This window comes from Stegodyphus dumicola, chromosome 10 (assembly GCF_044657685.1).
Source record: "Stegodyphus dumicola isolate Sdum_Otavi_A_Nest chromosome 10, ASM4465768v1".
NCBI lineage: Eukaryota > Metazoa > Arthropoda > Arachnida > Araneae > Eresidae > Stegodyphus > Stegodyphus dumicola.
Genome location: NC_140777.1, coordinates 96,992,974 through 97,020,786, shown reverse-complemented (window position 1 = coordinate 97,020,786; position 27,813 = coordinate 96,992,974). Strand labels below are relative to the sequence as shown.

General features: G+C 33.5%; 1 protein-coding gene across 4 annotated transcripts in view; it reads left to right on the top strand.

The window, feature by feature from the left end:
* The first annotated feature begins 566 nt into the window (after positions 1-566).
* The window catches only part of sog (chordin short gastrulation), a 285,742-nt gene continuing 258,495 nt past the window's right edge, over positions 567-27,813 (top strand). For 3 of the 4 annotated variants that reach the window (XM_085825299.1, XM_085825297.1, XM_085825298.1), the window contains exon 1: positions 568-1,041. In XM_085825299.1, the coding sequence (XP_085681425.1) occupies positions 900-1,041 (142 nt within the window). In that variant the 5' untranslated portion in view covers positions 568-899. Of the gene's footprint in view, positions 1,042-27,813 lie in introns of all 4 variants that reach the window. The other variant, XM_085825296.1, reaches the window with a different exon arrangement.

Sequence of the window (27,813 nt, the reverse complement as noted above, 5' to 3'; positions counted from 1 at the left end):
AAACACAAGTGAAGTTATCAGAAAACACTAATCTCAAATTTTCGCCTTAAATGTAATTTGTAATTTATCATTAAATAAATATTTTGTTTGCTTTGTAAGGCAATATTATTTCATATTTCATTGAAAATTACAATAGCATGCTATTTTAGGAAATATGTTACATCAAACAATACCAGATACATCAAACAATTAACCACGTAAAATTCTTTAAAAATTATCGAACTGTAAATATGCTGCCAAATTTTTAAATTATTAAAAGTGTGCACTGATGAAAAAAAAGTTCAGAATCACTGATTTAATAATTGATATTTGCAAATAAAACTGAAAAACACAAGTGTCTGAAAACAATGTATTAATTTTTGTGGAACATACATACATATATGCAGATTCTTCATTATTAAATATTTTTAGAATGAGTGGACCAAGATTACATTATTTCAATTCATGCGGAATCGCCAAATGCAGCGATAAAATAATGAACTAGCGCCAATGTGCGAAACACTGGTGGCGCCCATTTATTCTGTGACGTCACTCATACGGTCTGACTCCATACTTAGCCGTGGAATAGAGCTTATTCCGTGTTTCGCCGCGAGGTGAACTGTGAGTACCCAGTATCTGTCGCGTTAACTAGGTTTCGATTTGTTCATGGCATACTAATTTCTTTCCAAACGCTGCTAAATTTAAGCGCGGTGAGACTAATAAAATTCGTGTGTTTGTTTATTTCCAGGAAGCATGAAAATATGACTGGCGGAAAATAAAAATGATTTTTGGAAGTGATGCGAAGAATTAAATCTGATCAAAAATCTCTTGAGGAATGAGTGAATAAATAGAGATCGCTTGTAGGCATCGCTAAAAAATCGGTTGGTGTCTTAAAAAATATAATAATAAAACTGTTCATCATGGAGATTTCTCAGTTGTTAATAGCTGTTGCGGTGTGTTCGGCTATCATTTTGACTGTGTCTGCTACGACAGGTGATAGGAAGAGGGTTCGACCTCCCCTCGTCGAAGAAGCGGAAAGGCGAAAACTACAAAAACAAACACGTAAGTTTTTTCCTGGTTTTTGTTTTTTAACCTCCTTTTACGTTCGTGACCATTTATTTATTGTATTTATTTGTGTTAAAGATCATCACGCGCGATGTCATGCATTGATGTAGTATGTCCGCGAGCAGTGCCGTAGCTGGAACTTTCGCCCCCGGGGCGGTCACTGAGTTTGCCGCCCCTCATAATATACAAACAAATAATAAAAAACATCAGAATGATATGTAGGGAAGTAAATTAAAACTGTATGTTTGTTTTTTTGGGGAAAAAATCCGATGTTGTAAAATTATATTATTTTTTGCTTATTTAGTTTGCTCTCAAAATCGTCATTGATGAACCATCATTGATATTGTAAAGACCAATTTTCTTGCTCTTGCTGTTACCTGGGCAGTAGAAAAGATTGCTTTAATGTAAAATATATATTTGTAATTCTTAAACATGTCTTAGAGGATTTTTATTTAGGAAACGCTTCTCACAGCTAGCAAGGCTTATTAACAGTTGAGAGGAAAGTTCGTACCGGTATTACAATAGTTGGGACTTTGTTCTGGAGATTATATTATAGAATAAACTACAAAAATTCAAAAAGAGTACCCTTGACTTTTTCTGTTTCGTTTTCCTTAACAATAACAGAAATAAAACTCTGAAATATTTCTTTCTTAACGAGGAATACTTCCTTATGAACGTCATCGTGATTATAATTTAGTGGATATTCATAATAATTTGCATTCAGAAGTTCCGACGGAATAAAAAAAAAAGTATACTTGTAGCTGTTGAAATCACGTGATGATTTCATTATCCAGAGTAAAAACTCCTATCTTCTCAATTTAATTCAGTATGGCAATTTGGAAATGTAATTATTCGTTACCTGCCTCCACGATCCACCTGACTAACTTCTATAAAATAATTTTTCACACAAGAAACGCCGCCCCTCAAAATGTACTGCCCGTGCGGACCGCTCCTCCCTATCCTCTAGCTATGTTACTGTCCGCGAGTAGTGTAAATGTAATTTTATGGTTATATTGCAGGTATGCAAGGATTCTCAACATTTTTTTTTTTTTTTTTTTTTTTTTTTTTTGTCACGACCCGATTTAAAAAGAATGGTTTTCTTCATAGATCCCTTTACATACAGCGTGCAACATGATTATAATACATATAATTTAAAGATAACAATTAGACTAAGAATAGAAACACAAGTTTTAGAAAGAAAAACGATTTATTAGGTTTATGTCTCATTATTTTTCGCATTATTAATTTTCAAATATAAACACGTTTTCAGAAATAAAATCATTGATTCTAATAACACAAAAGTGAGATTTTAATGAATGGGATTGCTGCGTTTGATGTATCGACGCAGTTTTTTTAATATTTGGAGTAAACTTGCTTAACTTAATTCTTTAATCTTCTCGTTCAGAAATATGTAACCGATGTCTTGTTTTCTGTAGTCAGTTATAGACTTTAACAAACCCTGCTTCCACTAAGTATAAAAAGAGGGAAAAGTCAGTAATGTTGGTGCATTCAGTAGAATACCTAGGCATTTTATAGAATGCCGAAAATTTGCTGGCCCACTCCCCCCCCCATCTTCTGAAACGATTAATATTTCGTCCATCTCCTAGGCATTCTATGCCAAATGACAAACCAGCGAAGTGTGAAATGCATTTCCGATTTGTTGCGAATATCCGTACATTTATAAATAATCCATATGTTTAATAATTTCATACATTTTCATGCATTGTTTTATTTAATAAGAGAAGACTAAATTTTGTTTTTTACAACTTCTATTTTTGTTTGCGTATTTTGCATAAACATTTTTTAATGGCACTCTTTCATAATTTTTCAAAGTTTAACATTTGTATTTTTGAGGAATTGTACATGTATAAATGATAGCCTTATCGTAACTTTTTGTCTTACTGTGCCTAATGCCGTTTTTCATTCTAGAGAATGCTTATAATATACGATGTTTTGAAAAAGTATATAGTAATTGTCATAATTCATACTCGGCTGAAAACCGCAGGCATTCTACAGAATGTCGGCGTTACATTACCCGTAACATATATTTTAAAATGTTATAGTTGATTTAGAAACTATATTAACTATTTTTTTTTGTTATTTTCCCGTATTTTTATTCATACTTTTTGTAATCACTGGAATTTTTATTATTCGTGCATATTTGATATCGACACCTTGATTAACGTTGAACTTCGTTAAAAATTTATCGACCCCCGTCGGGGGGTCATTACCGACCCCTGCTGGGATTCTGTGTGATGTACGAACGTTGTAAGTACGTTATAAATGCAGTTTTTCTTTTCGCAGATTCATAGAGGATGGGTATGGAAATTAGAGAGAAAACAGAATAATCGGAATTAAAGTAATATGCTTAAAGATTCAGATTTGTTTTATTTCAATCGCTTTCAGCCCCTGAGTTATTTTCAATTTGGATTTTAATCGTGAACCGTGATAATCTCTCAACATGCCGGTGTTTTGTTCATTGTTTTGATTTGATTTTTGTTGATTAACGGTGAAATGTCAGTTATAGTTAAAGAAAATTAAAAACTATTGACATCTGTTCATTTATTCATTCAATAAAAAAAAACTTATATTTACAAATGAAAAATTATCTACTCAGGCACATCCAATTATAGATTAATTAGAATTTCCATTTTCTAAAGGTGTCATTTATATAATAATTTAGAAACTTAAAAAAGCTTTCCAACTTGTTTAACTAATGTGCGTAGAATGAAGAAAATGTGTAAAGCTTAGTTTTTCAACGTGCTCTGTATGCACTTATTTATATAATTGTGCATTTATTAATATAATGATGTGGTTTTTATTAGATTAAAATAAACTGAATACCGGTAAATCGTGATCTTTTGACTAGGGTGACGAGACATTTGTGATTGTTAGTAAAAATGAGCTAGTTTCGATTTTCATATTAGATACAGTAGGCGCCGCCTAATATGATCACACTTGTTGGTGACTATATTGATAACATTAAGCGATGAGAAAAACATCCTTCAAAATAGAATTTAATATAAGCAAAACTAGAAACATCTAACTACTTACTTTCACAACTGAATTAGTAAAAAAAGTCATTAGTATTTGATTGTCTGCAAATGTTACGTTAAAGTTCGCTTATAAATATTTTATACTCCCTAATATTTCTGGGAATTATTCGATCGATGCTGTATCCGTAACCTTAATAATTGTAGGGAATCCCTCATCTCAGTATTTGTATTCTCAGATTTCATTATCTATAGAAAGTTTATTACAGAATATGCTTAAATATTATCTAGAAAGCCACTGACAGTTATAATTGATGTTGCAACTTGGCTTCGTTTTTCCATCAGTGTTAAGTGTTAAATTTCGCACAGTTCCTTAAAGCGACTTTTAATCCACTTGTTGAAGACATGTCTATGTTATTTAAGGGGAGTAAGAACTTTTCGACAATGAAATACGTGAAACGTTTCCTTAATAGTAGCCTTTAGTATTACTGTTCTTAAACTCAGTGCAGATTCAAAGTATTTTATTTAACAAAACTGTATTATTATTATGTTAAACAAAAATTTAAATTTTTATTCCTAGTACGATAGTTTTAGAAAATAATCTTGGCAGGTCTTTGAAAATGACAGATTTCAAATACATGATCGCACCTAACTTACACATAAAAATTTTTCTTATGCATAGAAACGCTTCGAATTTGCATTGATATTTGCAGATATATTCAGGAATTTAAAGGACTTTATTTGTATTCTAGAGTTAAAAAATTTGAATTCAAGAAAAATTCAAATTTGTAAAAAATTTGAATTCAAGAAAAATTCATCATATTTTTAAGCAAAACTTGAGTTTCAATAATTCTTTTTAAGGTTCACTCAAAACATTTAAGTTTCGTTTAATTGATTATGGCAAAGCGCACGAAGCCTGTCTGCCTAATAAAAGGGATGCCTTCGTGGGGGATTTTCTAAGGATAAACAGGCTGGTATACACGTTTCACGTAAGATAAGTCACGAAAACCCTCATGTAGCCGGCCGGCTTGCTCTCCGGGAATCGAACCCCGGACCAAACTACCAGTATTCAGCGACCTTACCACTCGGTCCCTGGTGCGCCCTCAATTCATTCAAGGAAACATTAAGAAATAAAATTTAAGGTTTATTTTAAGGATATAGGTCTTCTGATTTTTTTAACTTTTCGCACAGTTATGTTGTAATGACGGCTGTGCAGTTTCGTACGTTTCTTTTATTCTTTTTGGTATCAGAAAAGTTAATTCTATTGTTTTTAAATAAAAATTGGAAAATCGATTTTTTGAAGGCAAAAATGCTGTTACTCTCCTTAGCAATCTGATTCGGAGATTTAAACTTTTATTTGACAATTTTACTTAAGAAAACTAATTCTCTAATATTCTGATCCTATTAACCAAATTATTGATTCCTTTAGGCGGTGTATTTTCAGTGTTTTCGTATACAAACGGGCGGAACATTGGTAGTTCGGTAACAATATCCGAAGGCCCACTAGCAGCCGAGCGGTAAAGTCGCTGAACACTGGTAGTTCGGTCCGAGGCTTGAATCCCGTGAACGGGCTGGCTGCGTGGACGTTTTCGTGGTTTTCTCCATGTGTAACATGTACGCCAGTTTCCATAATTATTGATTCCTTTAGGCGGTGTATTTTCAGTGTTTTCGTATACAAACGGGCGGAACATTGGTAGTTCGGTAACAATATCCGAAGGCCCACTAGCAGCCGAGCGGTAAAGTCGCTGAACACTGGTAGTTCGGTCCGAGGCTTGAATCCCGTGAACGGGCTGGCTGCGTGGACGTTTTCGTGGTTTTCTCCATGTGTAACATGTACACAAGTCAGTTTCCATAAGAATGTCACCCACGAAGGCATCCTCCGCTTTAGGCGGATAGCCCTCGAGTTCTTTGTCATAATCAAATAAACCAAACCAAACGCTTTCTGTGCTTTTAGTTCGCTTTGGTCGTGATTTAATGACATTTGTTTTACGGTGTTTCGAATTTATTTTATAAACAGTGCAATTCTTTTTTACTTTCTGTAGGCCAGCTATTTTTCGCTCTGATGTTTCTCATATAAGTTCGTGGACGTCGAAAGAAATATCAATCCATGTTAACATTTTTTTTCCAGGTTTAAAATCCTTCTTCCTGGTCTGGTGCTTTTACTGCAATATCTGAGAATTTTTTGGAGGTCCGGAGATTCTCATTTTTTAAATTAAAAGTCGATACACATATAGAAATTGGCTACCCTTGTGCTATACAATCGATATTTTTATAAATTTAAATCCTGTTAATGATGCTTCTAATGCATTCAACTTATTTTTATTTAAAGCCATTTTTAATACCATGATAGGACTTTTCTTTGAACTTGATAGAACTTTTGTGACATCTGATAAAATCTGAAAAATATATAATCTACTTATCTGAGATATATTCATTGTTGTCGTCTTCGCTGAAGATAAACAGCGAGGAACAGATATCAATCTCATTGGAGCTAGAAGGTATATATTTGGTTTTCGTTCTAAAATTGACTTGTCTGTATCCACATTGATTCGAAAAAATCCAGTTATACTTTGATAACTTGATGGAATGGTCCGTTCTTGGAAATTTTCGTGTTACCTTTGAAGATATTTTCTTTTATACAAGCCACCTGTAAAAATTAATGTGACAAAAATACTTCCAAAGCACTGAAAATTTGTCTTATAGAACCACTGAATTGCGATATATCTGATCTGAATCCTATTGTTATAGAACTTTTGATTGCATTGAAAAAATATATTCAATTGCAAGTCTTAGCGCACCATTGTGTTTTGGATTATAAAAGTCATCCCAGACAAATATCCCAAAATAAAAACTGTTACCGAACAACATTATTGACTTTTGCCGGCTTCTTACCTTTTAGCTACGTCAATAATATGTGTGAAACAAGAAACTATTTAAATTTTTGGTGTTTTAAGAATGATAAGAGGTGATTTAGGAATTAAGTTTAGCAATTTTAAGCCAAATATATACACATATAAAAAAAAGTTTGCGTCAATAAATCAAGCGCAAGCTATCATAGAAATTAAAATCGAAATGTTAGAATCTGATTTTGTTTCTGCGAACTCTTTTTTTTATTTCTGTTTATAAAATTAAACAATAATACTTAATACATAAATCTAATGAACCTTTTTTTTTTCAAAATTTTTGTTCTTATTGTTATCTTGAAGTTATTTATGTGCACTTATGTGTAGTATGATTATATCGTATGCTGTACGTTATCGAGAAAAGTGTAAGAGAATCGATGTAGAAAACCAATCTTTTAAAAGAGAATACATAATTTTTCTGCAGAAAAGTAAACTTTGCGGAACGTGATTTTGCTGTACGCGCAGTGTATTACTAATGTAGTCCCCTATTTGACAATTTGCTGTATACAAATAAATTGTTTATAAATTTTATAAATTCTTAAATTTATTTTGCATTAGATGAAAGCTTAACATATAAAAATAGTTCATAGCTGTCAAGAATATAGTAAGTTCCCGATTTACGTCAGAGTCGAGTTACAACGAAATCACTAACGGCACTCGTCTTAAGTCGAAGGCTACCTGTAACTCATTATTTTGCGTTTAGCCACTCGAGGTGTTAATTCATTTGGAGATATTTTCTCGAGAGCAAACCGTATAGGCGGAAACGGTCCGCATTTGTGTAGAGCAGGAGCCGGTTAATGTTTTCACTTGAATATCGTTACCGAATCCCGCTTTGTTGTATACGGGACACATGGCAAATACATCGGTTAATATGATCAAAGTATTATCGAATATTTTTTTAAACTGAAGTGAAGGTGCCGAATAAGGTTAAAATAAATTATAAAAATTACCAAGTATTAAAAAAATGTGTGCAAGTACGTCACCAAACAGCTTGGATTCAGTTGTAGTCAATCACTTCAGATCAGGCGAAACAACAATCGTGGTCTGGCGTAGATTTTCAATAACTGTATCGATTTCGAGGATGATCAGACACAGGTTCCTCTTCTTCAGGAGGGGGGAAAAATCTGCATTATTTACTACCTCAAAAGAGGTTGTTAGTCTCGAAATAGGATTTTGCCTTTTCACAATAATCAGCATATCACTTTACAAACAGTTGCCACCAAATATTATCGCTTTATATTTTTAAAGAAATTAAATAATGAAGAATCTGGCATATATGTATATATATGTTCCTTGCATTGTGAAAAAACGATGGTAATGAGAGCTATCCAGTTTTGAACAACGTAGTCCTCCAATTTTTTCGAATTTCGTTTTATAATTTTTTCATGTTTTCTAAAACTTAACTTTAACGATTTTTTTATTAACATACTCAACGATCTGAAAGGGAGCAGCGCTGGATGTAAATATGTTTTGTTGGAATATTTATATCCAGTGCCTGTGACTGCTGCCATTTGGAAAGGTGTAAATCTTTCCATTTTAATTAACAAACTTGGCTTCATGAAAGCGATGTCTTGCCGCGGACGGAAATAAAATGCTTTTATCTTTCAGGCGTCTTCGTATGCCATTCAGTAAAACCTAAGATACTTTCAAATACAGTTTTAGAAGAATATTTTTTCTCTTTTTTAATATGATTAATTCAAATAAACGTATTAACATCATGAGATGTCTAATTAGAAATATTCAATATTTTTATAAATTTATACTAGCTGGACTCAATAAAATCATTATATACTTTTCTTTTTTATAATGCGGCTAGTTTTTAAAGAAATAATATAGCAAATATAAAGATATGGATGTCAACTTCTAACACTCTATCGGGAATTGTAAAGGTATGATGTTTTTAAATATTTTGCAATTCTGCTGTTGAATGTTATATGGCGTAGATGCAAAGAACGTGATATGTAATAAATTTAGAACATAAAAGGGTAATAACTAAAAGGCAAAAAAAAATTTTGTTAACTGTCAACTAAGAAAACTGAATATTGATATGATGAACTGAGAAAAAAGGTAAAAACATACATAAATGTATGCCGACACTTAACACTGCATCGGGAATTCTAAATGTTTCCTGCTGTGCAGCTGTTAAAAACTTCGTTGTTGAATTGTATGCGGCTTAAGTGCGAAGAAGGCGATGCTTAATAATAAAGCTAAAAAGATAGAAAAGAAAGGGGGGCCTAAGCCGAAATGAGTGCAACAACAGATTTTAAACTGTGAGCTCAGCGAGAGTGTAGAAAAGCGTAACAAACTGTTTTGGGCGACTGCTAAAATCTGAAATTTTTTTAATACATTTATTCTTAATCCTGAAAACAACGCTACTAAAGTAAGTTTGCTTTTTTGCTTAATTTTACTTTGGCATGTTATCTTCTTTGAGTGATACCAACCAAGTAGGTAATAATCCAAGTAGGTTAGGGGTAAATAATACGGTCCAGTGGCTTTCAGAAATGGTATGAATGTGACTGTAGCCGGACTGTACCTGTGCGACCAGTGTTGTAATTCTGGTATTTCGCCTACTTCTATCTGGACCTGTATTAAAGACATGGTGAAACGGTTCATAAACCAATTTTTGCATTTTCTTAATAAAAATGGGGCGAAAGTGTTTATTATTAGTCCAAAGGGGCTTTGTCCCTGAATGACTATTGTTTTCGTTTTGCGATTTTGCGTTGAATCACTATAAACCAAGGAGGTTAGAATAAAAGGAGGGAGGGTTCGCAGTTTCCTCCACTATCGTGGAATGAAACTCCGCCGAACAAGCGGCGTCCATGTTTGTGACTTCAAAACATTGCATTACGGCAGTGACATGTACGTGTTTCTAAGCTGTTCCGTGCATTTATTTTCCAGTAAAATTATGTTAAATTTATAATGAAATCCCCCGCTATTGTTGAATTTGTGTTTTAAAGTAATAAAGATGATATCCATAATTTACTATGCACAGCAAATTGTTAAGAAATAGTTCGAAATCTAAATGCATGCGCATAACATTAAAGCCTTTAAAAAATGATGTTTCTGCATATTTCACGAATTCGCTTAGGTTAGAAAATAAATCTTAATAAAATAAAACAGAATTCATTGATTTCAGTTTATGCGCATTTCATATTTATTAATCTCAAAGAAACTGCCTTTAATTAAGCTGAATTACAGAAATACACCTATATAAGTTTTTGGATACATCTTTCCACATGTTCAATTGTGTAAATATTTTACTTAATTTTATCACTATACTGTTCAGAAATTTGTAAGTTTATACAAAAAATTTTTAACAACAGAACAGTTTATCTTAACTTAAAAAATGAATAATAATTAATATACAAAGAAAAGCATTGCTTTATTTAACATCTTTACAATTAATAAAAATAGTAACAATTGATTTCTTACTTTTCATGAAAGTTATAAAACGAATTAACTAAAACGTTCAAATTATACAATTTAAATCCTACCATATAGCATTGTATCTTAAGGAACGAAGATACCAGCTATAAACAGAAACATTAAAATGTATTTAATATATTTTGATTATAGTTATATTAAATAACCTATTTTAAGTCCTTTTTTCACATCTGGAAAGAAAACCACATGACATTGTGATATTTTTTGACATAGTTGTCATATTACATAAAAAAAAAGAAAATTAATACTCACGTGTGAAAAATAATGCCCGGAATTTTTTTCGAGAATCTATTTGTGCATCCATATGCAATACAAGCTGACATGCTTCAAAAAGAAAAGAAAAAATGTTGCAATGACAGACTTCCTTGCACAAGTCACGGTGATAACAGGAAGATGGCCGCCAAGCTTCACCGTTTGAGTTGAACCTTCTCTCCTTCTATTCTAACCTCCTTGCTATAAACGTCCGTTTCACTTTTCAAACTGTTGCCAGCAAATGCATTATAATTGATTATGTTAGGTTATGTTATTTAACTACGGCAAAGCCTCGAGGGCTATCTGCCTAAGGTGAGGGATGCCTTCGTGGAGGACTTTCTAAGGGAAACTGGCTCGTATACACGTTACACATGGGGAAAACCACGAAAACACCCATGCAGCCAGCCCGTTCGCGGGATTCGAACCTCGGACCGAACTACCAGTGTTCAGCGACTTTACCGCTCGGCCGCTGGTGGGCCTGCATTATAATTGAAGAAACTAAATAATGAAAAATCTGCATAAATGTACGTATATTTCTCGCATTGTGATAAAACAACGGTACATAGAGCCGTCGAATTTTGAATGACGTAATCCTGCTACGAATATGGGCATGTGGAAGACCAAATTTGAAATTTGTTTTATTATCGATTTCATATTTTGTAAAACTTCACCGAATGTTTGATTAACAAACTCAAGGATTTCAAAGCGAGCAGTGGCAACACTTTACGAAGGGAAAGAAACCTTTTTATCTCCAGCGCGCGGAACTATGTATCGGACATTCTAAAAATAGGCTCATTTTAAAATTATTTTGCCACATTGCTATTGAACTGAATTTTATGGTTTAAGTGCAAAGAACATGATATTTGATAAATAAAGGTAACACACAAAAAGTTAAAAAAACTCCCCTTTGGACGTAATTTAAAATCTGAAACCTTCTAGATTTTTTTTAAACCATAAATTTCAATTAAACAGCAATATCCCAAAATAATTTCTCTTTCTTGTTATATTAAATTACATGTTTCACAGGATAAGTTTTCCCTCATCGTTTAACGTTATCCAAATAGCCGTGGACAAACATGATAACATAAAGCGATACTATGATTCGAGAAGTACGACCTCGTGGCACACTTGGCTCGTTTCACGCAGTGACGAGTGAATTCCGTCCTTGTTGACTCACATTGGGATGAAATACTTGAAATGTTTTCAACCCTAAAATCCGGAATTTGATGGCTCACTGGAGTTTTAATTCCAGTGGTTGGATTTTATTTCGCTGCATTTTATTATTAGAACTCAGTTTATGATGATAAGAATGGAATTAAATATGAATGACGTTGCTGATATAGTCATTCATGTATTGTTATCGAATGGCCCAACTCTCGTTCGCTTCTGTACGGAAACGCAGAAATCCCATCGCTCATTGTGATCAAATTATTTTAAGAGTATTTTTTTTTTGTCTGAAATGAAAGTGAATTTTGGAAATTTTCAAATGACAAAGAAATGTTGCCTCTAAATGACGCTACCAAACAGCCTAATTTCGATTTAGTCGACCATTTAAAATTACGGAGAAAAAAATTCTTAATTTGACTCAGATTTTGAGTAAACATTCTGGATTTGAGGGCAATCAGACACAGGTGCCTTTTGGCTAACTAAGATCGCTTTTTTGCTATTTTTAAATTTTATATTTGTATGGTCTCTTCCAGTAACTGAAGAAGGCCTTTCGAACATTAAGATTAGAGGTATAGCATGGGCCGAATAATTTCCAGAAATGTTTCCAGTTTATAAGTGAGCTATTACTTCCTCAAGAAATTCTGGATTTTTACCAAACTTTAAATTTTACATTAGAATGTTATCTTCCAATGAGGATTGTATATTGAGTATTAAGATAAAGGGTTCACTTTTGGTCAAATAATTTCTAGAAGCGTAATGAACAATTCATAAATGAGCTTTTGCATTTTTCTAATTAAAATGCTGTGAAACTATTTATTTATATGTTTGTTCTAGCAATTGTATTAAATTAGTTCATTGTCTCCATGTAAAGAGACTACTTAATGAGTCAATACAGCATACTCTCGATTATCCAGTTTGCGGATTATCCCTGCATAGCAGTGAATACGTACGCATACTTTACGCATGCTATGCGCGTGCGTGTGTAAAAATGCAAACAAGCGCATAATGGAGCTTGCTCAAGTATCTGAATTGTGTCTTTACGTTTAATTCCAACGATTAGCACGTTCTGTATGTGCATAGTCGAAGACGTCATTTCAGTAGATATGACTTGGGTTTTTTGCTACGTGCGTATTTTCGTGCATATTTTCTTATTTTTTAAAAATTGATTTAAAATTTTAGAATTAAAAAATGAATAAAGAACACGTTATAAATATTAAGAAATGTTAAAAAAAACTTATATCACAAGAAGAGAAGAAGCAGAGATACTGAAAGTACAAGCGAACAAGATACTGATAATAGCATTCAGCCTCGAGACAGCGATGACATCAACCCGAGAGGATAATCATATAGTGATAAAACAGCTATTCGGAAAATACGCCGTGAAATTGTCAAGGTCTGTCCTATATTCCTACTGTTTTCACCAAAATATTTTAATTGCGAAGCTTAAGAAAGAGCCGACCGAACTATATCTCTTTCGTTGATGTCCGGTATGAACCATATTTCTCTCGGTTGGTGAGTTTCTCCTTTAATTTATACAGAAACTCCGAATGTAAAGAAAGAAAATTTCCCTTTTCCATGCAGGGGAGGAGAGGCTAATTGTAACAATTTTGGGGAAAATGCTTACATTTTAAAATGTATTTACGATTCTTTATATGATAACTATTCACTCATTACATACATAAAAGAAACTAGTTGAATTTAGCCTAAGAAATAGTCCATCAAATTTATTCGTTCTATTATATTTTGCTCTGGACTTGGGGTAAATTGGAACAGACCAAGGGTAGATAGTAACAATAAAACGAAAGTATTTATTGTTACTATCTACCCTTGGTCGCAAAGTTTCATGATTATTATCACTTTGTATTATAGTGACAATGAACGATATCGAGTGGTTTATAATGAAGCAAAGGTAAAATTATTTAACCAATCAATATAAAAATAAGTCATCAGAGCTTCAGTGATAGAGTGTTTCGTCTCACATTATTTAACATGTGCCAACATTTCTCAAATTAAGCATACCACCCGTTTTTCTTTATGAGGCATCACCACAAATTAAGCATAACTGCATTTTTGTTTCAGAATTTGTATCGAGTTCAGAATTCTCTTCTTTCCCAGTTTTATCTCTTTGTTTTCTCTATGGATTTTTTTCTTTAACTTTTTCTTTTCGTATTAATTATCTCTTCATATTCTTTTTCCAATGCTTCTCTTCCGGGTGTGTCGGCAGTTAGAACGGCATATTTCCTTTTGCGTCGGCCTCTATGACTGTTTCTGAGGTAAAAGAGAGGTAAGGTCTTTCTGAGGTAAGGAGAGGTCTAATCTTTTAAAGTGAAAAATCAGTTTTTCAGTTTGGAGAAAGGAAAATAGATAAAATGAAGTAATTTCCATGTTAACATTTAAAGAAGAAAGTCTTTACTACATGAATCAAAATGTTGGAGCAACCCCATTGTATTGTTTTTGGGTATTTTGAGTTATAAAAAAAATTGTTATTAGTAAAAAAAAAAAAAAAAAAAAAAGTAACATTTTAAAACTTAATGCATATAAAATATATAGGGGTCCTCCAGTGGTCGAGTGGTAAAATCGCTGAATATTAGCTCCGTTATAGTTCCGTCTGGGGGTTCTAATTCCGGAGAACGGGTTGGCTGCATAACTGTTTTTGTGGTTTCCTCCCTATGTGTAAAGTGTATACGAGCCAGTTTCCCTTAGGTATTCCTCAATGAAGGCATCCATTCTTTAGGCAGATAGCCCTCGATTGTTTAATGATAATCAGATAAACCAGACGAAGCCAAAGTAGATAGATAAAACCATTTAAAAAATGATGAATTAACTTAAATCAAAATTTACGTAGTATTTCTTAACTAGCTTTCTAGTTCATGGGCTCTCACTCTTGTTCTCGCTAGGGCATTCACTGTGCTTACGTAATAGGGCATAAAAATCTTGTTTCACAATCTTAAAAATCATGTTTAAGGAAAATTCTGATAAAAGATTGTAAAAACTATACTGCATAACTTTGTGTGTCACTATTTACCCTTGTTATAACTAAACCCCAGCTGTCCATAGTTATTTTATTTGGTTGTAGCGAATATCCAAAGGAATTGGCATATAGTTACAAAATAGAATTTTGAAAAATAAGCGATGAAATTCGACAAATGTTTAAATGTTCTCGAGAACAAAGTAAAATGATTTATTTTTAAGAAACATGTATGAAAACTGATAGTTTAGATTATCCGTGTTTTTCAGTTATCCTTCCGAGATAATCGAGAGTGCACGTTATATGATTAGTTATGAAAATCCTCTTATAAAGATCTTTCTTTTTTATTTATACCAGAGCATTTCATTGACTGTATTTATGTACATTATCACGAATATCTTGATTTATATAGCATTCACTGTTGTTTGTGGAACTTATTAACCGCCAATGGGAGAGTGGGAGCACTACCGCATTCAAACTGGTTGGTATTGCCATTCATATCAAGATAAAGCTAAACTGAGCTGTGTGTCGTCATACCGAGTTCAAAACATGGATACGCACACACTCAGGTAATTTTTTCTTCTCATGACTGGCTTTAAGCGCGGAAAAGAAACTCGTAATCTCTACGTCAAGAAAATACGATTACTCAGCAAACGTGATATCATTTCCCAGAGGGTTTTATTTCGTTCTACAGACAGGATTCGACCTTCAGCGTTTAAATTCTCATCGTCAGAAAACACCAGAGGGCGCGTACGATCTTGTTTACATCATGATGGGTTTTATATTGACGCTGCCACAATTTTTTGTCATTCCGAAAAACTTTACTATGCTAATACGTGAAAGACGAAATTTTTACAAAGATTTAACATTTTTCACGACATGTATGCATTTTTAACGTATTTATTGTTTACCGTATTTCGTCGCATATACCCTTCGTTAATTAATCTATCGTCCGAAAATCAAGCGAATCATTTCATTTATGAAGACCGTGGCTACAGTAAAGGCATAACAAATAAAAAGGAGTCATGGGTAAACTACTGGTAACTATCATAATATTGTTTTTTTTTTAAATAAACCGACCACCTTCCTATAAAATGCATAGTAATATTAACATTACAATATCTCTCGAATATTAGTCGATTAGAAAGCCTTAGGGGCATCTCACATGAATGAATCTGGACTGCAGTTCCGAATAAGGGCATCGAAGGAACGAAGGAGAATGGAGGCAAACGAAAGACTTGGATTTTGAAAAGGTAGAGCGTGTCGGCTAAGGATATAATGAGTTGAAACGTAAATAACAGAAGTAAGGTGAAATCAGAAGTTTAGAAAGTTTGAGTGTCAGAACGCCTGTAATGTCCGAAGAGGGTCTCGCATAATAAGTGTGAAGGAAGATAAAACGAGTGAAGTGCTAATGCAAACTGAATAAAAATAAGAGTAATCAAGGAAAATCAATTTACATCTGAACTAACCCTCAAGGGGGTAAACTGTGTAAAATAGAAGAAGGAGAAATTATGCAAACGTTAAAAAAAAATAAACTCTTATTCTTGCTCCTTGACAGACCTTCGAAGCTGCTAACCTCTGATTGCAGTTAAAGCCTTGGTTCACGAACATAATTCGTTACTGAAGGCAGTGTTTCATCCGGAATATTAATAAACCGAAAGGTTTCTCCTCCAGCAGTTAATGTACACAGAGTCCCTCCTACAAAAAAAGACATTTCTATATTTCCCGTTCTATTGGACCCACTGATGAAATTCAATTTGAGTTTTTCATATCTGGAAAGCACGACTTACCACATATATATTAGATTTATTTATACAGCATTGTTCTATCATTATTTTGACACAAATTTGGATTTCTTCTAAATTGCTTTCCGAACAAAATTGGATCGGTCTAAATTGGCATACCGATTTTTTTTCCGTATTTCCATCCTACCCCTTGAATTATGCCAAAGTGCTTTGTAAAAGTCACATGAATAATTTTAAAAAATTAGGTATCAAAATTTTAGCTCCCCGATGTTAATTTAATTAAATTTGGAAAATATTTATTAATATCTCTTTTTTTATTAAACTTACTTCATTCCTTTTTTCTGAATTTGAAATTTTGGTTTCAATCCATATAAAATTCGAACAATTTTTATGACTTATTTTAAAAATTTTTATAAATTTTTCGAAAAAAGTTTGAGTTGAAACCTATAACATTTTTACTATGATCTTAAAGTAGATGTATTTCTAGGGATACCTGCAAAAAAATTAGTTTTTTTTTGTTCAAAAATTTCCCAAGAAATACGTGAATTTATATATTGACGCGTTTTGAAATTTGCGTATATGCTATAAGCAGTAATAATGCCAAATTCGGTTTACGCGTGTTAGAGTGTTAATTAATGACTGCTACAATCAATGAATTATAACAGTCATTTTTGAACTTTAAATTTGCAAATAAACTTTTATTGAGGAATTTTTTTCATTTTTATTAGTAATGTCTAATATTTATTAAAAATACACGACAAGCTATTTTTTAAATTTTATATATAGAGTATATATTTTATATATTTTACAGAATATTAATCAAAAGTTTTAAGTTTTTTTTTTTTTTTTTTTTTTCTTTCTTTCTTAAGGGTAAAATTTTTACTTTCACCATTCCCGTTTTATTTAACTTCATTTTATATGCCACGAACTTTATTTTACTGATTTAAAAATGGGCATCCTATACGCATTCAATACTTCTGAGTACGTCAAACAATACATATAAAATATAAATAAAACATGCTATCTTTTATTACAGAAATCTTTAACAGTGGCAAAATTTACTAGAATATAAGATTTTTGTCGTCTTTTCTGTGTGCACCTTAGGCAACGAATAAAAATGACTGAACATGTTTTATGTCCAAAGATATTTCAAGACATTTAGTGCATAGTAAACTGCTGGTTTACGTTTGAAGGGGCCCATAATTATCATCAAAGATCCCCCTTTTTTTTCAAAGCAAAGTTTTTATTTAACCAGGATTTAGAATAAACACATTTTTAAAAGTTAAATTATGCTTTTATCTGAATTCTAATCATTGGGAATATAATAAATTAATGTTACATTAATTTTCACATTATTATTTTAATTACATTTTTTTGTTATATTAGAATATATTAAAATATTTTTTGTAAAATAATTTCGAAAATTTAAGAGATTCTCCTGTGTGAAGATTTTTCTATCAATCAAAATTTTAACACTTGAATTTCTTTTTCTCTCAACTCAGCTAAAAAATGTAAATTAAGTGAATGATATTAGCAATTCAACCGTTGGCACTGTGTCTATCATATTCCTCCTTACTGAACTACATTAAGCTTCGGTGAGTTTTTGCCTTTCTTAGTTTCGAAATCTGCGTTTAGAAAACGGGCATAAATTAGGTTGGTTGGTTATTGAAATATGGCAAAGTACGTAACTTTATGGAGGACTGGGTCGTATTCATGCTGCGCATGGGGAAAGTCACGAAAACCATGCATCCAGTTCGTTCGTCTGGGTTGGTTTCCGAGACAAAGCTATCAGCAGTTTTTTACCCAACACCGCTCTGCCACTAGTGAGACCGCTGAAGTCAAAAGCAAAATTTGTACGATTTGTACTGTATATGTGAATTAACCAATTATTATGATTTAAGTTGCGGATAATCATTTAATTTAGATAAGAGCTAATTTTTATTTCCTTACCTTCCCATTTTCACCCACGCTTTCTCGCCAGAGTGTTAATAAGCTATCGCGCGTGTATTCAAATGATGTAAAAAGTAGTAGTATTTTAAGGCAAGGCTTTGGAGGTAATTTTAGAGCGTGTTATGCCAGCCTGAAGGCCACGTAGCTATCTTGAATTACAAGCGATTAGATTTATTTGGCGTTGAGGGCTTCTAGCCATTCGGCTTGTTTGCGCCGGTTCCTACGTGTAAGAAATTCCTGCGCCTTAAATTATCGTGTGAGCCGTTAGGCTAAACTTACTAAATTTTAAGTTCATCGTTACCTGCTTTGAGTTAAACTTGAAGTGTTGGCGTACGTCCAAATGGGGTCATCTGTGAAATTATATTGAGTGAATAAAGGGTTCTTCACACCCTTCTTCTGACATTTTAATCGTGACTACGTATTACGAAATTTAAATACGTGGCGGTAAAATATATGAGCCACCTTATTCTATTTAATGTGTAGTCTTTACGTTATCCACATTCGAATTTGACTGTTCTGTTAATTTAAAATATTCATAAGTTGCGAAATTTCATCTGTAGCGCAATTTATGTCTTTATTCAAACTGAGAGTAAAATAAAATGATTATTTAAACCTTCTTGTGTGTTTTGTGACTGGTTAAGACGTAGCGATCTCCCTATCTGTCTAGTAGGGTCTGCAGAATTTTAACTCCAGTTTCTAGTTGTAGATTCTAATTTAAGTTTCATTTGCAAATACTAAAATATTATTATATTCCCAGGCACAAACAGCAAAGTTTTGTTAACGCGTTAGTTTTTAAACTAGCAAACCATAATGCAAATGAACGTTGAGTTAAATTTGGTATTATTGTATTCACTTGGTGTTTTACGAATCCAAGCTAAAGATGTGACGATTATCCGCCTACCTTATTCAATAAGTGTTTATATTAAGCGACATTAGAAAATTAAACAAGTGTTACGATTTTTAAGTGGCATAAGGTTTATTTTACAAGCTGAGCTGTCAAAACATAATGCTGCAATTTTCAGTGTCTGATTTAAATAGCTAAGAATTAAGCAGACATTTTTTAATCTTATGTTGTTCATTCGGAAATCGTTATATTATGCGATAATCAATTTTCCCACCGGTCAGTCACCACTTCGTAGAAACGCTCTGTCCTGAAAATAAGTAAGTGTACTTGTTCATCCAGCGTGTTTTTGTAGGTTTGTCTCCTTGCGATTATTTTCGCTTCACAAAACTCAAATGATCTTTCAGAAGAAAGTTTTCCTTGTCGTGCAAGAGATAAAAGGAATGCGACATTCTACTGCAAGAGCCGTGCCAAAAATAGGCCTCTACAAGCCATATCTTTAATTGCCTGTCGAATTTATAGTAAAACAGAAAATTGCATCAATCTAAACTCTGCAGTGTTTCTATTTTTTGAATACATTCTGATTATTTAATTGCTACACTACGAATATATACATTAAAATTTCGATCGATTACTTGAGCGAAATGATTATTACAACTAGATATTCGAACGTGAATATCAAAATGTACTATTCGAATTGATAGTGATTCTCCTTCTTTGGCTTTGGTCAAAAGCCCATATAGACGGGTGGTAGATGTTAAATCTACTGGGTTTCTTAATTTAGAAAGACATTATACTGAAACAAAACACAACCAAATACACATTCGGCACAGAAAATACAAATATGTAAAATACAAATGTGTAAAATACTAATAGAAAACGGCTGACGTCTTACATCTAGTTTTTAATTCTAATTCTTGTTCCTAACACTAAGGAAGCATTTCTAATAACTCTAAACATGATCAAACTAATATTTGCTAAGCCACTTATTTAATTTTTTGTCAGTTCCTACATTTGGCCCCATCACCGAAAGATTCGACTTTTTGGAAAACAGTTTCATGCAACAGAAGTAGGGAACTTCGCCCACTTCATAGTTCTTCGCTTTGTCGTCATCAGAATCCATACTGTCCTCATCGTGATCAGTATCCATACAATTTTATATCGTTATCTTCATTCATATAATCTCCATCTCATCGTCATTACCATACGTATAATGTATAGCTTTAATAGTCGTCATCATTCATTCAGTCTCCGTTTTCGTTGTCATTAGTATCTATAGCGGCTACTTCTTTATCGTTATCATCCACACTTCAGCTCGAATGGAATATATTTAGTACCTAAGAAATTCCAAGTCTTTATGCTTCAGAACCATTTTTAAGTTTTTGTATTTCAGAATAATCTACGTTTTTATGCTTTCCAGCAACTTCACACTACTTCAGAATAATTTACATCCATATATCTTTGCAGTGTCAACGTTATTTTGATGTCTTTAGAATTTTCTGTATTAACCAAATCCTCTAAAACTATGTAATTGCTTCCTAAGTTACGATCACCTTCTTCTATATTGCATGGTATAAAATTTTAATAGTTCTTATACAGGATATACTTATAACTAATTTTTCCCAGTTGGAAGAATACCTTCTATTTTAGTAGACATTTTATCAAGTCAAAAACGTAGTTACATAAAAAGGTCACCTTTTTTATTTAATGAAACGTCCCTTTTAGTTGCGTAAAATCAATCAGTCAATTTTTCACATATCTGCATAAGCTTCTAGATAATCGAAACATTGAAATACAGTTTATTGCTTCAGCCGTTTTTCTTATTTGTAATTTCGAAAGCAGCTTTAGGTTCTTTACTTGTCGTTTATCCTGTGATCTCGCATCAGTTTATTGTGAAGATAGAGTTCTACTGCTTTAATTGAAGGAAATAAAGTATCTGCTTCTTGGTAATCCCATTTCTGATAGTTTATAGAGTCCATGTGGGCGGCGGACGTTAAATCTTTGGGGATTTTTGATTTAGAAAGACATTTTAATGGACCAGAACACACACCAAATACGCATACAGCACACAAAATACAAAACGCAATATACTAATAGAAAACTGCTGTCGTCTCGAAAGCATTCCTAATAGCTCTAAATGTAATCAAACTATATATTACTCTGATTTATTGCTAAACTGATTGTTTAATTTTTTGTCAATTCCTACGTTTATTTATTTGAATAAAACTTGATCTCATATGTTATGTTATTTGATTTTTGCGATTTAAAAAATTAAAAATTTTGAACTAATTTGTAAATACGGATAACATTTTAACAAACTAAGTGTCGGATAATAAAACTACGTAAAGCAATGCCACAGAGAAAAAAACCTTGGTAAATTGTTTTTATACGTATTATTCTAAATTAAAATGTAAATAATACAAATCATCTATATACACTCAAGCATCAAAATTAATGTTAGTTGGGGATGTTTTTAGTTCTTCACCTTCTTTTATTTCATCATTTATAAAGTTGGCATGCTTAAATCAATTCTTTATTCTTTTTTTTCCGAGACGCGATTCCAAGACACTTAGCGACATTTTCTTGACTCACTTGGCCATGTTTTCGTACGTAAATGGGCGGGGCTTCGGCCATTCGATAACAATATCCGAATGATAACATTAACCGCGATCACTTTTAAATGGCGTCTTGTATATATGAAGGGTGTCTCCCGACAAAAGCGCCGAATTTAATATGCCCAATGAAATATTTTATTTATAGAAAATAAAAAATATTTTTACACACTTGCAAGAAGTTCCGATTTAAAAATGAAATATAATGTTCTCCACGACTTGCTTTCCAGCACCGCATTTTTCAATGAAATTTTTAATCACTCTTTCACATATCTGTATATTGAGGGTGGTGAATGACACATTGAATGAATGGCCACATTAACTATATTGTTGATACCAATAAGAAGTGTATTTTCCAAGTTTTCGCATAAAACGGCGCTAAATTTCAGCAACTGAATAACCATATTCGAATGATATCATTAACTGCTGTCAGATTAAGTAGCCTTTACTGTAGTAAGTAACAAATAAATATCATTAATTGAATGTTATTTAAGGCAAAAAACAGCAACCTCAAATTATTATTTCGTAGTATTTTTTCCTATTACAGACGAACCGGTTATAGCGATTGCGGTGTGTAACAAAACGCCGGATGTTCCGTTCAGTATCCCTTACACTTTATATTAATCAAACTTCGCTATAGCGAATGGCCGGATATAACGCGTAATATGTTTCATGCTTCCGTTCTAGTGGAGCTTGATTGTTTAGTGACTCATATTAACCTGATTGTTGATAGTAATAAACAAAGTACTTTAAGTGTTTTTCGTGTACACAAAGGGGCAGTTCGGATAACAATATCCGAATGATAACATTAACCGCGTTCACATTAAGCGACGCCTCTGTAGTCAAACCCCTCAGCACGCTGTGGCAAACCACCAGATATAACGCATCATACTTGTAGTTGGTTGTAATGCGGTTTGACTGTATGTAGTATTGTGAAGCGATGATGTCCCAAAATAGCTTTATCACAAAAAAATCGTGCGATTTCATTCTCGATTTAGGCCATACCAGAAGTAGCTTTTGACCGTCATTTCCATATTAGCTATCCCCTGCTATAAACGTAAGGGCAGGTGAGTTTATGACATGCAGATCGTAGATTTTCATTTTTGGAGAACGGCTTTATTTAAAGCCTTTACTTCCGTTAATCTCTTATCTTAGGTAATCAAAAGTAATTCGTTAATTCCGGCGGGAAAAGGTGGGCCTAATGCTTAATAACGAACGGATAAGATTAAGATACAACGAACAGATAGTGAAGTGTCAAGCCAAAGCCTTAATAAAGCAAGGCTTTGGCTTGACACTTCACTATCTGTTCGTTGTACCAGAACAGTCACGTGGTTCATATTAGCCTATCCTCTCTTTGAGCTTTCTTCTCAAGTAAAGAAAGGGGCAAAAAATTTGCTACAATTTCTTGTTTTCTCTTTTGTTAACATGTCGTACTATGCTGCACAGGTTACGTTCGGACTTCCTTTAACAAGGTCTTAGAAAAGTGGGATGGTTGTATGATTTTAGACTGAAATATTTACGTGAAATGGACATTAGGTTTGCTGATCTAACAAATGATGTATTTTGATAAGTGCAGTCGAGAAAGTCATTGACTAGAAAAGTCTCGCAGGTACTAGAGATGAAACAAAAATTGAAACATAAAATGACTTGTTTTTAGAAGGCATTAGCTATCTTTTCGACGATATGCGTAGAAAATGGCATTAAAGCTTTCCACTAAAATAACACACAAAATAAAATTATGATATTTATGCAATGTTATTTTCACATGTAATCATGTCCCAATAAGATAAATCGTGATAAAAAAGTGTTACGCTGTTTACATTCTCTTATTTATAGAAGCCTGTGAAAAAACACCATAGTCTGTGTTACATCTGAAGTGAGGGGATGCTTGTTTGGGAATAAAATTACTGAATCCTCCCCTCTGAGGCTGAAATAGGAACAGAACAAAACTGTCTGTTTTGGGAAAAGGCTCAATCGTGTGACGCAGCTACTAACAAGTTCTATGGACTTCCTCGGGCCAACTGTGGGCGTGACTCATCGCGCAGCAGATGAGATCGTCACTTTAAAAAGGCGCTGTCCTGCCTGAGGTGTTTCTTAAACCTTCCCTTCCTCGGTCGGCAATATTAATAGATGTCTACTTCTGAGCGAGAGCCGTCGGTTCAACAGCCACGGTGAGCGTGCCCTACTAAGGGACCATTAATTCATCCTCCATTCAAACGTTCGATATCTTTTATTTATTATTATTGGTTCGGAGTTCTTTTGATCACTGTCTTATTAAGGGGTGATATTTTTTGTTATAAGACCAGTAGTAGTTGCGACGAGGATTGCTATTTTATTGAATTTTTTTGGGGAGCCAAAGGATGCCGCCTCTGGGTGGCGGCGCACAGCCCTGTCATCACCACGGCACTCCCAAGCATACGATATGTGGAAGGAGGGACTTTCTGCAAAACTCGAACGGTATCCGAATGTTTTGTCGATCAACACTGAAATCGTATTCGAAATAGAATAAAAACTAGCAAAGTAAGTAATAGTGCAATAACCGTAATATAATAGTTAAATTAATTGTGTAAATTATAATTAAATTGATAGTGTAGATAATAGTAAATAGAGTAATAGTAGTCAAATATTTAACAGATTAATAATAGTAAATACATTTAATAGTAGTATTATAAATGAAGTATACGATTCAAAATGTAGTAAACAGTGTAAATAGAATAACAATAGTAATTTAGAAAATGGATTCGTACAGTAATAGTAATAGAATAAATAGTAAATAGAGGATGATATTCAAAGTATAATGAACAGCAAATAGAGTAATGATAATAAAGTAAATGTTAATATAGTAATAGTAGGATAGTGAATGTAGTAGATTAGTAATGGTACGCATAGTAATATAGTAAACAGATTACTAGAAGTAACATTAATGTAGTAAGCAGTATAGAATTCAAAATACACTAAGTAGAGTAATAAAGTATCATAATAAACAGTAAAATAGAGTTAATGTAATAAGTAGAGTATAGTTTTAAAATTATAGTAATTAAAAATATTAGCTGTAACATAGTAGGTAGATGAAGAGTATAAGTAATAGTAAAGATAGAGATAGATAAAATAGAGTAATAGTATTAGTATACTAAACAAATTAATAGTACTATCGTATTTAGTAAAAGGAGTATAATATTCAAAATGTAGCAAACAGAAGTCTATTAATGATAGTAATAATATAGTAACAGGAGTACAACAAAAAGCAGTAAATAGAGTGTAGTATTTAAAATACAGTAAGCACTAGTAAATATATTGTAAAAGTAGTAATACACTGCTCAAAAATAATAAGCAAAAGACGCTAAAGAAAAGCAAAAGACGAAATAAGCATTGTAAAATAAGCAAAAGACGCTAAAAGAAAAGGTCGGAATGTGTAAAAAGGGGGATTAAAACATACAATTTACATTTAAGGTAGAGACTGCATCGCCAAATACAAGCAGGCAACCAGAATTAGCATAAAACGTAATCCCGCAGTTACACTACGACGTCTTAGGGGCATGCTGGACTTTCGTCATTCGCATCATTTCGCAAACAGAGATAGTTCCTTGTAATCGGAGATAGCCAAAGCGAAAAGCATGAGCCGAAGACATCATTTGCGCGATGAAATGCGTTGGAGGGCTGTCAGGATGATGCAATCTGGTGCAAGACAATCCTGTTGCGAAAGAGCTGAATGTGCATCGTCAATAGGCTGTGGAATCATTAGCAAATGTATCAAAAGGTCCCCGTAGAAGACGTGGTTCTGGACGCCGGAGGATTACCACAACGGCAGACGATCGCTTTCTGTTGCTATGTGCAAGACGCCGTAGATCACTAACAGCATGGCAACTGGCGTCTCATCTGTCTGCTGCTGCTGCTGCAGGGCGGCCCATATCACCCCAAACTGTGTACTATGAATTGATGCTCTGTTCGGTCTTGCACACTTATTCCCCAGCAACCGATAAATTTTCCACGACTTTCGATTTGTTGAACTTGATGGAAAGCATGTATAGTTAAGAGTTTCATATAGAGCCGGATACATTTATTGTTATGCTGGAATAAGAAAAATTACAGTTATATAAGGATCGGCCCAAAAAATCCCGAAATGGTCGCCAAGTTTGGTGACTTTTGTGATTTCTCGCCAGATTTGGCGGCAAAAATTAGTTGCCAAAACCCTTGCCAGCTCCTGCCAAAACCCTGGCCTATGATATCTCGCCAGATTACCAGGATAGCCATGTTAAACAAACTTGCACCTGTATTCTTACTTTTCCGGCATAGCTTCTCTCTCTCGATTTTTCATGTCACATTACACAGAAAAATACAACACTTCACGTATAATTGCACTCAAATCATCTATTTAAAGATATTCATAATGTCTCACATTGCCAGATTGATCGTTTAAACTTCAACGAATATATATATGTAATGTAGATTATCGAGGCAGATAAAAAACAATGAAATTCTGAATTACAGTATGTAATTTATTTAAGACGAAAAGTAGTTTTTTCGGTAAATGATATATTCAAAGAAATCACCACAATATTTTAAGAACTCCCTATTCCTGTTATATCCTTTTATTCATTCCAAACTTGAATCAATTATGTTCACAAATTATTTAGTTCATTAAAGGTGACATTAATAAGGAAGAATTCCTCGTTACGTGATAAGTGTTTCAGAGTTTTATTTTGCTATTACTAGAGAAAACGAAACATGGAAAGACGGTCCTGTTCAAGTTTTTCAATTTAATGTAAGATGCAGTCTTCAGAACAAAGTTCCAAATAATGTAATACTGTTACGAATTTTTCTCACAATTACTGTAAGTGTTCCTTGTTGTAATACGAGTTTTGTAAATAAAAATCATTTTATTTAGACAAGTTATTTTATTATATCATGAGGGGTAGCAAATTCAAAGAGGTAAAAGCTCAACCGGTCCACTGCGCTGCATTCGTTACGGAGGGGTGCTACTGTACACGTTTTCAGACTAAGAAAGTATCTGTATCAGTGGCTTACATTTGCTTGCGTATACTTGTGATTTTTCAGTTTTATTTGCAAATATCATTTTCTAAATATTAGCAAAATCACTTCCATTTTTCTTTCACTTGTACTGTCGATCATCTATTTTAAAACCTGCTTGTTCTGAAAAAAATTATTCAAAACATGTTTGGTTAAAAAGAAGAAAAATGCTCCATTCCTACGTAAGAATCAGGCCAACCAGCGGCCGAATGGTCGCTGAACACGGGTACTTCGGTTCGGGATTCGAATCACGGCCAACGGCCTGGCTGCATAGACGTTTTCGTGTTTTCTCCATGTACACGCGCTGAGCTTGAAGCCCATGGCAGTGAGTCATGCACTATCTTTGCCAACCTCTTCGAAGAGCTAAAACTCCAAATATCCACCACAAAGTCCACTGCTATCATCTTTCCAAGAAAGGGTACAAATTCAACACGTAGCCCATGTATCAAACTACAAGACTGGAATATTAAGGTCGTAAAAACTTTAAGATACCTTGGGGTAATATGGGACCCAGGTCTGACTTGGCTTCCGCATATCCAGGCACAAAAGATTAAAATATCTGCAATTGCCAGGAGATCACGACAATTCCAAGGCCGGAACTAGGGACGGAATCCCCACATTCAAAAGGTACTTTGCAAAACTCTAGCTGAGAAGGTGGCACTCTATGCGGCAGCTATATGGGCACAACCCATGACCGCACGCAAGGTTAAGCAACTCCTATCGCTACAGCGCCCATTCGCCCTAGGTTTATGCAGAGCCTACCGCACCACTACAACTTATGACGCACTCACCGTGGCAGGCATCATGCCACTTCATATCCAAGCGGAGCTAGAGGCTACATATACTAAAATAATACATCTACAGAA